Source organism: Ceratina calcarata, unplaced genomic scaffold (genome assembly GCF_001652005.2).
Source record: "Ceratina calcarata isolate Rehan_Ccalc_2016 unplaced genomic scaffold, ASM165200v1 scaffold226.2, whole genome shotgun sequence".
NCBI lineage: Eukaryota > Metazoa > Arthropoda > Insecta > Hymenoptera > Apidae > Ceratina > Ceratina calcarata.
In genome coordinates, this window is record NW_017144423.1 from 108,739 (window position 1) to 120,109 (window position 11,371).

The following is an 11,371-nucleotide window of genomic DNA, read 5'->3' on the forward strand; positions in this document are numbered from 1 at the left end:
GGAGTTTTTTACTGCTTAAAACAATAAGCACTGGGTAGGTAATGTTTGCACCTGTGCAGGGAATTCTTTCGAACGAATTGTAACGCGGAGGTAATCGTTTCTGCCTGATTGAATCATATAATTAATCAGTTACAGTGGCAGCTCGTGGATTTGTGTTCAGCTGCACGCAACGTGTGATTATATGGACGGCCTCAGATTGTTGAATAGCTATAACGATCTTTTGCGTTGGTATTAGGACTGTTAGAGTAAAAAGCGAACCGAGTCACACTGCGGTCATCGACGCACGCTTCGGTTATGCAATAAAAAAGCAGCAGCATTAAACAGAAACTATGAGCAATTTAAATATTCGTTCACTGACGAGCCGCCACTGATCAGTCAACAAGATCAATCGTTTAACAAAAAATATATTGTATATTTTATTGCAATTATAGATTCTACAAATACAACGTGTTACGATAGGCGAAAGCGGAATTGATCTACGTTTCATTCTCGTCCGATTTAAACAATCATGGTAACATCGATCTTCCTTTGTTGAAATTCCACGTTCAAGCGACGCGACGGATTGTACGGACATGATTTGAAACAGTCGCTGAAATATCGGTCAGGTATTTTTAATTGAAATAAATCACAGCCGATCGATCAATTCGAATTGGAGATACGCACGTATAACTTCGCTGTCGTGTTAAAGAAACTGTAAGTTGAATGAACGTTTCGTAATTCATTTAACTAGACTAGACCATACAATATTCGTTCCGTAGATGTTGATTATTACAATGATTCCTCGTCTCGTGCATTCCACGCGACTAATGCCTCCGGGCGTGATAAGCGTACATGAAACCGCTTTCAAAAAAGAAAAAGGATTCCCGGGGTTGAAAACTAGAAGCTATATTGTTCGACCTTTGGCTATCGTAGGGTAAAGGAATAGAGAACAAACTTGCTAGAAACAGTCACTACCAATTCACTCCCTTTCGGGCGAGGCTTCTATAAAATAATTATTTTAACTAAAAAATAATAAATATTTTGTATTGCTATAAATCTCGCAACATTCTACATTTCCTGTACGTTTAACTGTGTATGTAATTGCCCTTCGTTAACTACCGGCGCCACTAACTTTCGCGGACCGCTGCCACTCCGTCCTCTTGGGAATCTTGAATAGTCGGATTCAGTATTAAGAAAAAACGATCTCCCTCTCTTTCCGTTAGCTCGCTAACGTTAACAAAATAAGTCATGGACCAGCTCTAGTAAGCGGCCGTTAACAATCAATTTGATTCTACGTGTGTGGTCAGTCTTCGTCTCAGCAAACGTATCCATACTTTTCCTATTACTATTATTTTTTTTCTTTTAATTTTCTTGCTTTACTTCTACACCCACTCGCGTCGACTGTAAGCTGCTGGACCAAGTACTCCCGTACGATGTGCGTTTACAGTGTGTCTTGCGGTTCGCATAATACATAATATATTGAGAGTACATATACAGAAGCTCTAGTAAAATACCAGCTGACTTTCCTACGTCCTTCGCATCGCACTGAGGAAAATTACAGGTCGCTACCGGTATGTGAACTGTTTCATGAGACTAGACAGAGTTTCCAGTATATGAAGCGACTCTCGTTCATAGATCGAACGTCCAAAGTATTTCTGTTAAGAAAGAAGAAAGTCCTCTGGATGAGTTTTTCTTTCAAAAGAAACTCCCATTCGTTCTCTTCCTCTCAATCATTTGGGCGCTCGGTCTATTCTCGTATATCTACATTTCTTAGTGAATGCTAAACGAAATAACGTATTAACCGTACCTGCGATACTAGATTATGATTATCCTCGGCTAAAACGACATTTGAATTGTTTTATTAATTGATCCTACCAAAACGCAGCTTCTTTTTACGTACCTGGCACGTACACATTGTTCGAAAGTTCTTCTAGATGTTACAATCGTAAACTATAAATTACAAGTAAAAATATTAAATGTACACATGAAAATATGCATACACTGAAAGATCAGCATTAGCTGCAATAGTATATATAAAATATAGAATAGTATAAATATTGTTCACTCGCAGTAATAAAATAAAATCAAAATTTCCCAATCAAGCGACGCGCGACTTTAAAATATACATGATTTAAATTTGTTTTGGAGAAACGTCAGATGAAAATGTCAAAAGACATAAAAAACAAAGAGAAGAAATTAGATAAGACAATAGCATGTGCCCACAGTTACCTCCTATGCTCCCATATTTCCAGAGAAGAGCAACGCTCGCTAATGAAACAGACTCATCGATAATTCAGAGAAATTCTGTTCGATCTCTTCTATTGTTCGTTTCTTACCCTTAATCGACGCTAGGATATGAACACTCCGTGTCTAAATGTATATTTTATGAGTACGTTCAGTTCAGACGAATTTCTCCTCTTTGAATGCAAGACTAATAGCTTCGCCGACGTGTTTCACCACGAACGCGGGCTTGCACAGGCTATCGTCGACCGGCAGGAAGTCCCTGGGACTGTGCTCCGGGACAAAATCCGAGTCTTTGTGGTGAACACCGGTTTCAACTAAAATACTAATACAAGCTTTCGCTGTCGGTGGTTTCACGTCCTTCCCGAGCAGCTTCTTCAACTTGTCGGACTTTAACACTTCCTCCTTCGTGCAGTACGACAGATACTTGTCGTACAAATTAGCACCGAGTACATCAGTATTAATGTTGTCTCTGTAAAATTCATTTATTGATTACGATCTTCCGAACTGGATCCGTCTCGCAGTTTTAAATATAATTACCCGACAGCGTAGATGGTGTCGACGTTGTGATCTATCCCAATACTTTTGGCATGCTCACGGAGCACATAGTTCGCATGATAGTATGTAATTTCGCTAGGCTTCCCGATTAGGGCTGAATATATCAAATCCTTCCCGGTGATCTTCTTGTACAACGATTCCAGGCATAATAAAAAGGCACCGTGGCCGTATCTAGGAATCGGCGCCTCCGACACCCACATTAAATCCATATTACACGCCAAGATAGGAATGTGTGGGTACGGAATCTCGTTGGGCAGTCCAGAAGGCATGCCGTTGGTCATTAGAAGATCTACCATTAACTGCAGCGGAGTCTCCCAGGATATCGGCTCGCTGAACAGCACGATGCCTTCTATCGTAGGGAAGTTCGGGTCCACGGGTCCGCATATCGGATTTCTCTTTTCTTTATTTACATAATCTAACGACGGGAAATTCTTCACTAGCTGCTCGATGGTGATCGTTTTCCGAAAGCCTAGCTCCTTAGCCATCTCCTTGATTCTACCTTGACCAGATATCAGCACCTGTTTGTTGTGAAAGTTTTCGAACAGCTTCAACGGCGAGTGAGCCATGACCACTTGCGATTCCTTCACTTCCATTCCTATCCATTTTGACAAATCTGCTGCTTTCTCGCTGCGCAACGCGTTCCCGCTATTGGTAACGAATATCGTTGGCACACGGAATTTACCGTCTTTCCCTTGAAGCTGCTTGAAAGCCTCTGGCACCGGCGGCAACACATTCGTCCCGCGTACTATCACACCGTCGATATCGAAAAGTAACCCGAACTTTGGTTTAACGCTTAAATGCTGAAAACAAAATACGTCTTATTGAAAGTTTCAAATGTAATTCCAACCATTGTCTATTGAAATGTTTCATAAGTGGTTCTACGGTTACTTCATATTTTTGGAGCGAGATATGAAACAGCTACGCAGGCCTTGGGGCAGGATATAAAAATATACCTACGCCCTGACTGGCAGGCAGTATATTTTTATACTGCCGTATTATTTAGAATACAACTAAATTCTTTTTAATCTCAGTATAAGAATGAACGTGAATGCAATTTGTTTAGATGAGATTGAAACAAGTAAAGCGATACCTTTGTTATAATTGACGATATAATATACGAAGATTAAAAAGAGAAGTTTGAAAGAATGAATGAATGGAAACGAGAAGCTGTACTTATATACGTATATAAGCTTCGATAAACTCGTCGCTTTCATCATGTTTGCGTAAACAGTTGAAAATTTACGAGGTCCATTGACGATTAATGAAAAAGAAGGTACATACGACGGGCCACTGTAGAAAAACTAAACAATTGTACGTCGACTCCTGAATGAAACGTAACTCACCCTGACTCCCGTAAACCTCGCGATGCTTGGCCGCAACAGTACCTTCATAATTGCCATTCTGGCAGTGGCGGGCGTGAGTTAAGGAACGTTGTTTAATGTCTGAAAGCTACGCTACGTTCAAAGGACGTTTTTCGCAAATTGATTATGCATAATGCAACGCTTTTAGGTTACTACTACAGAATGCACAGTGCATCCTCGGCCCCGTGTCGTATTTTTCCCACGTGCCGTAAGAGGACACAGTCACAGCAGAAGTATAACCAGTAGTGGCACTGGGGCTGATTTTGCGTCTGACAAATTCTACAGCGCATGTAGCCGAAAACAATTAGGAATGTGGCGAACGCGTCCGATAAATTCTACAGAACATGCGTTTTATTTTCAAACAATGGCGTAATAGACTAAAGGAAAGGAAGTGAAGTCGTGTGATACATATATACTATGTTATTAATTTTTACATTTTATTAAAAAATGTATAGTAAATATATTTTATATACTGTACAGTTATTTTTGATATAATAGGACTATACATTTCTACATATATATCGTTCCTCAATTTAAATACAGCGCCCTATAACAACCGAAGACATGGCGGGTGTCCACCGTGCCCTTCGATTTGAATATATGCAAATCCGATTGCAAATATCGTGTCGAAAGCACTTGAAACATTGTTGATAACATGGGGAGTGATCTGGTGGCGATCGGCATTGTAACTCCGGCTAATATATAGAGTAGCGTACGAGAGGGCGTTAGGGTCGCAGGAAACTCTTCTTGTTGTTCTCGTTCTAAGGTGGAATATCACTCGTCACTGTTTTCTGTTGTGTTTTTAGGCTGGAATCGGGCGAAAAACATGCCGTTTCGATAATCGAACAAGAAACAAAAGGCTCTTACGAAAGAGTTCTCGCGGCTAGGTCGAAGGAGGGTGTCGTGCGCGGAGCGTGTGTGAACAGTGCAGGTGTAATTTAATAAGAGAGCAGGGGAGGCTGGCGATTTAATAGGATATTGATTTGTCCGCGACTGCCTTGCTGGCTCCATCGCACACACGAACCAGGTAGCCATGAACGTCGATATTTTTGGGGCACTGCCTGGCGCAACTTCTGGGATGTACATACGCCGTACCGAGACTCGCGTACAGGCCTGATAAAGCCGAAAATGCAGCCAGTCGTCGGCGATATGTGGAAACGGTATTAGTCAAATTATCACGGGTCGCAACGGGAACGTCTACTACTACCACCACTACTACTACTATTATCACGATCATAACGACCATCACGACGGCGACCACAACGGGAACGACGACAACGATAACGGCGGCGGCGGCGGCGGTGGCGACGGCGACGACGACCACGGCGGTTATTACGACGGTGACGAAAACGACGTCGGCGACGGCGAGGGCGACGACGACGGTGGCGGTGGTGGCAGACACCACGGCACCGACGACGACGAAAACAACAGTGATTTTAGCGACGACCGGGACGATACTCGGGACGAACGTGACGACGAAAACGACCGCGACGGTAGTAACAGCAAGGACGTCAATTACAAAAAAAAGAAAGTGGTACCGCTGCTGCTACGCGGTAGATATTTTATTGAAAATCTCATTGCCTCGGTTGTGTCCGATGTAATAGTCGAGAAATCGAACCAGTGAGCGAGATACCTTAGACACAATGGATGCAGCGAACGGTGGAGCGTCGGGGGGTGCAGTGGCCTGTCCGGTGTGCACCCTCTATCTGCGGGAGGGCATCAGCTTGCAGAGGCACTTGGACACTCATCCCAAGGAACAGGTCATCGAAGCTCTTATCAAAGCTAGTAGTAACTCTTCACATTTGCAACAGGCTCAGTTGTCGCCATCGGCACCTCCTCCGGCTGTACAATCGCCTCAGAGTTCACCCCAGGTCGCACAGAATACTCATCTATCGACTCAGTCCCCGTATCCCATCGGACCGATCTTCGAGTGTCCGCCTATGGGTACCATGATGCCGCCACCTCAATTCGCTTCGTTCAGTTATCAGCAATTTGTAAATAACGGCACTATGATGATACCGCAATATGCAATGGCACCGCAGGCTAATCACATGATGCAGATGCTGTATAATCCGTATAGTATGTACCAGCAGCAACAGATACCAACGGTTCAGATGATCTCGCCAGTAGCAGCTGTGCCGAACCCGGCCAGGGTCAGGCCGGTGGTCACCGTTGCTGGTGAGACGGGCGCTGCTGTTGCCAGAACTGCCATTGCTGTACCTGTAAATAATTCCGAGCCAAAACAGATTTTACCTGAGATCTTACCTGAATCGGAACAAGAGCCCGAACAAGTGCTACCAGATATCAACCTTCCGGTCTCTCCTCCATCGTTGAGCGAGCGTAATCCTATGCAGGAAAATGAAAGTGAAACTAGTACAATTACTATAGTGCAAGAGGAAGAGGAACCGCTTGGCTCGCGTACCCCGGAGCAGCAGCAGCACGCTGTGCGAAACGAATATAATAGCATTCCAAAATCGACGACGGTCAGGTGCAACATTGACGATACTGGCGACGATAAGAAGAGCGTACTGCCGGACATCGACGACGAGGAAGCTTCACACATTGCAGGAATCGATGTCCAGCCTATTCATTATGGACCATCCGAGATACACGAGTACGTGCAGAGATTCGAAGCTGATAGTAACGAAGTTATTACGCCTGAGATAACACCAATGGTTACGGAAAGTGAGACGAAAGAAGATGATGAAGAAGAAGAAGAAGTAACTAATGAAAAAGTTCCTCGCAGAGAAGAGATAAGTGAAAATGATGGTACCTCGACAGAAACGCCTTTAGAAGAAACGGTGAAGGAACCAGCTCAACCTGAAGTAGAACAATTAGAGCGTCTTTTAATAACTATCATGGAGAATGATCTTACTAATGCGCCGCAGAAAGAATCGAATTTAGACGACGACGAAACGAGATGTAAAGATACAAAGAAAATTCCTTCTTCCCCTGAAATAGTAGAGGACTTGGTTTGCGACGCGAGTACTGGCGGTACCAGTGGTGATTGTACAAACGATTGCAGACCTAGTATAGAAGTAAAAGTTATTGAGAGTTCGGAAACTGATACAGATAACGATATAAGTAAATGTACTTGTCTTTTATACAGTTATAAAAACAGTTTATCCGCACCTGCGTCGCCTGTTGTACAAAAGAAATCGCGCAGGACTTATTCTGCCCGCTCGGAATACGGTTCGAGCGAAAATCTTAACTCTTACCCGATCGGTTTCGATGCGAACGCGTTGCAAAATGAGGAGGACGACGAGGACGAGAAGAACAAAGAGGAGGACACTTTCGACGAAGCGGATATGGAGATAGAGGAGATACCCAGTCCTCACACACCTTTTACTAAATACGGCGAGAGTTCAGAGAATGTTAGATCGTACACTCCTTTATCTGCGAGCAGCGGTATCTCTGTATTAAGGGTGAGGAAGGATCTGAGTAAACCGTGCTCACCTGCCTCGGTGCATTCGTTCTGCCAAATCAACGGCAACGACATGAACCACGACGAAGGTAGCAACATAGCGATGGACGCGTCAACGGAAAAGGATCCTATCGACTGTTCTTCGGCCGAGCACGATGTAAAAGCTTATGAATCGGAGGTCTCCTTACGTGAGAACGAGAAGAAAGTGGAGGCGAGCACAGCATATCAGTCTGGGATAATTGAACACATGAGTTCATTTCCTACGATTCATTCTCAACATTCTCAACAATCGACGTTGATAGAACCGTATAGCATACAAAGTAAAACTAATAGTCATGTAAATTTGTCGGAGTCCGGCGACGCTCCGAGTAGCTCGGAGTCCAAGTGTTTCCATTCGTCTAAATTAATTATACAAAAGCAATCGATGGAACTTCTTAGTTTAAACGAAGACGCCCATGCAGGTCCAATGAACGTGTTTGAATTCGATGGGCTTCAAATCTTAGTTCCTAGTACATTCATAAGTGATTCTTCACAAAAAGCTGTTAGTGGTACTAGCCAGCAGTCTATGGCGAGCAGCGAAGGTGGAGTAGGCATAGACGAGGAAGTCAAGAGCATTAATATGAGGGCGGACGAGACGATGCCACCCAGAGGTGAATTATCGGAGCAGGAGAGCAATGGATGTACAGAACAATCCGCATGGCAGGTATGTATGCGTATTGTTTACATTATTATATTATTATATTTACTTTATTGTATTATATTATATTACATTATTATATTACAATATTATTGTTATATTACAATTCATCTACCTATCGTTCCCATTGCTGTTTATACTACATAGATTCGTAGTGTGATTTTTCTGCTAAACTAAAATTGAATTTATAGAACAATCTATTAACTTGGATTTATATATTTAGTTGTACGCTGGTCAAGAGTCGTCCCGGATGTCAACTTCGTACGATTTGATGGCCCGCGAAAGTTGGGAAGAGTCCGACGGGTCGGACAATGAAATTGGAGGCCCGTTACTGGACAGCAGGTCTCTGGCTACGCATTTCACGTCAAGCTTGTTTTTAGATAGGGACAGGAAAACTCCTACGAAAAGAACGTTCAAATGTTATCATTGCCCCGAGATATTCGATTGCCCGAAAGAGCGTCGGGTACACAGCACCACCGCGCACAAAGAAGCTGGCCCGAGTAGTAGTAGAGAGTCCACCGATCAGTCGGAAGTGAAAGATATTAAGTTACTGGATGGCCGTATGAATGTGTTTGAAGATATTTTTGTACCAGGTTTACATGTTCAACAAGTTTGTCATCAACAACCGCTGCTACATCAACTTCAACCACCGCAATCGTCGGACGTTACTCCGAAGTTAGAATCGGATCAGAAACTGGAAACGCTGATACCGTCGAACATCGAGGTGATCTGCACGCTTTGCAATCAGAGATTCGGCAGCGACAAGTCGCTACAGCTGCATCACAGAAGGGTGCACGTCACCGAGCCGACGAAACGGATCCGCGAGAACGCCAAGTGTCAGATATGCCACGAGAAATTCCCCTCGGTTCTGTTGTTCAACGCCCATCTGAAGATACACCCGCTAGAATGTAGCCAATGTGGAAAGTATTTTTATAGGAAACAGAATTTTAAACTGCACATGAAACGGCATTTAGGAATCAAGCCTTTCCCGTGCACCGTCTGCGACAAGGCGTTCTTGACGAAGCAGAAATTGGACGAGCACACGAACGGTCACACCGGGAACGCGCCTGTCAAGTGCAATCTCTGCAACGAAACGTTTCGCAGATATTCGAATCTGACGCAGCACAAGAACAGGCATCATTTGAATATAAAAAGGAAATTGAAGGATTACATATGCCACTGCGGCGAGGTGTTTCATACGAAGAAAAAATTGGCCTGGCATAAGGAGACGCACGACGAGAAGCCGAAGGCGTGCACCTACTGCAACGAGAGATTCATTCACATGGCCAGCTTGACCAGACACATGCGGCGGGCGCATAACAAAAGATTCGTTCCGGACGCTCAGAGGGAGAGCGAGAACGTCGAATGTCCTGTATGTAAGTGTATTTATTTACGATCTTCCTTAGCTGTACACATGCGGGTTCACAACGGCGAGAGGCCGTACGAATGCCAAGTCTGCGCTAAAACGTTCAGTACCAAGTGGAACTTACAGCTGCACAAATGGACACACGCTGCTCGTAGCACGAAACCGTTCAAGTGTAACCAGTGTAGTGGCGCGTTTTACCGGCACAGTGATTACACCGCTCATATGAATTCCCATCGAAACGTGCGCCCGTACACCTGCAATTACTGCGGGGCGCAGTTCATACGAAAGTATAATTGTTTAAGGCACGTGAAGGAACACGAGGAGAACAAGGCGTACACGTGCGACGTCTGTAACAAAACGTTTCATAGATCGTACTATCTGAAGGAGCACTTGAGAGTTCATTCCGGTGCCAGACCATATACATGTCACATTTGCGGAAAGTCTAGCGGTACGAAATCCAATCACAACAAACACGTCAGAATTCATCATGCACGAGAACCTGTAAATACTGAAAATTAAGAAAAGACGAACGAGACTTCTCATATGATCTTATTTCCTGACGGGCGTCTTTAAAAGTTTATCATTTATGCATCTTGATCTTTTATTCATTCTTTTTCTTTATACGGTGAGGATCGTGAGCATTCGTACATGTTTTAAAATTAAATAATCTTATTTAAGTTTTAGATGTGTACGAATATTTATTGATCTCACTGTACGTTCGAATCTTATTTGTTGAACTGAAGGACTAGGTAATAATTTAGCACAAAATGAAGCGAAGGGAAATGTTATACGTGTCTGTTAATCTTTTTAAAAAATCTCGTTCGTTTTTATTGTTTCCTAGCTATTTTAATAGACACATTAAACTTGGTATTTTTACCATTGAAAACGAAAAGTTTAATTTGTCTTAATTACAACAAAGACGATTTTACGTTCTACCGTGCATTGTATGTTGCACTTCGTAAATTTTCGTCATATAGTCTGCTAAATACAATGACTCGAGACTGTAACTACTTAAGATAATAAGAAATTTTTCATAAATATTAACTGGTACGTGTCGCGACCGGAGATTCGAGTTAACTCTCGCGAATGGAAGACTACGAAAAAGTGAAGATGCTTTTTGCCAACGTACACTAATTAAACTATTAGATAATAATAACTAAATGATCAATATTATCAAATGATTAAGCACGTTTTACGTATCGGTCGTCGTACGAAATTTTTTTACCACAACTATTTTACACGAAGCATGCATACTGCGATTTGAATAATCGTCGGCTGGACGTAGGGAAGCTCATATTTATTTGCGTTGAATTTGTAACGCGTAAGGCCCTATACGATTAATTAACGTTATCGATTATCAAGGTAGTTACGGATCTTAGTTATTATTCTTTTATATTTATATATATTTTGGGAAACGTAATGATTTTTATTGGTAATCGTTGCCAAGACTGATCGATGTTGGTTCCTCATATTGCTCTCCGGATGCGAACCTAATATAATGAATGTATTGTGTTTTAAATGATTCAACATTCTCGAATGTTACGAAGAGTCGCTTGTACTATCACTTGAAACATTTAGTATAGATAAGATTATGACAATTGCCCCGATAGTCCATTTACCATTATATTTAAGGATGTATTGGCTATACAGTCAATCCCAAAAGTGTATGTAGCTTAGAAAAACGCATTTCCTATAATTAAAAAGAAATCAGACGTCGGAAGAATAATGCTAATAATAAATAGCTA

At 42.6% G+C, this 11,371-nt stretch overlaps 3 protein-coding genes across 3 annotated transcripts; 2 read left to right on the plus strand and 1 right to left on the minus strand.

Annotated features, from left to right (window-relative positions):
- Positions 1–391: 391 nt before the first annotated feature.
- LOC108622530 (haloacid dehalogenase-like hydrolase domain-containing 5) lies at positions 392–4,512 on the minus strand. Its single transcript, XM_018020458.2, has 3 exons — positions 4,122–4,512; positions 2,761–3,578; positions 392–2,692 (listed from the first exon to the last, which is right to left on the minus strand). Exons 1-3 carry the CDS (start codon positions 4,176–4,178, stop codon positions 2,380–2,382), a joined length of 1,188 nt encoding a protein of 395 aa, XP_017875947.1. The 5' UTR covers positions 4,179–4,512; the 3' UTR covers positions 392–2,379.
- Positions 4,513–4,632: 120 nt separating this feature from the next.
- LOC108622542 (uncharacterized) lies at positions 4,633–11,324 on the plus strand. Its single transcript, XM_018020476.2, has 2 exons — positions 4,633–8,266; positions 8,484–11,324. The coding sequence occupies exons 1-2, from the start codon at positions 5,783–5,785 to the stop codon at positions 10,143–10,145; spliced, it is 4,146 nt and encodes a 1,381-aa protein (XP_017875965.1). The 5' UTR covers positions 4,633–5,782; the 3' UTR covers positions 10,146–11,324.
- LOC108622518 (uncharacterized protein DDB_G0290685-like) lies at positions 5,173–5,763 on the plus strand. Its single transcript, XM_018020442.1, has 2 exons — positions 5,173–5,219; positions 5,274–5,763. Exons 1-2 carry the CDS (start codon positions 5,173–5,175, stop codon positions 5,761–5,763), a joined length of 537 nt encoding a protein of 178 aa, XP_017875931.1.
- Positions 11,325–11,371: the final 47 nt, after the last annotated feature.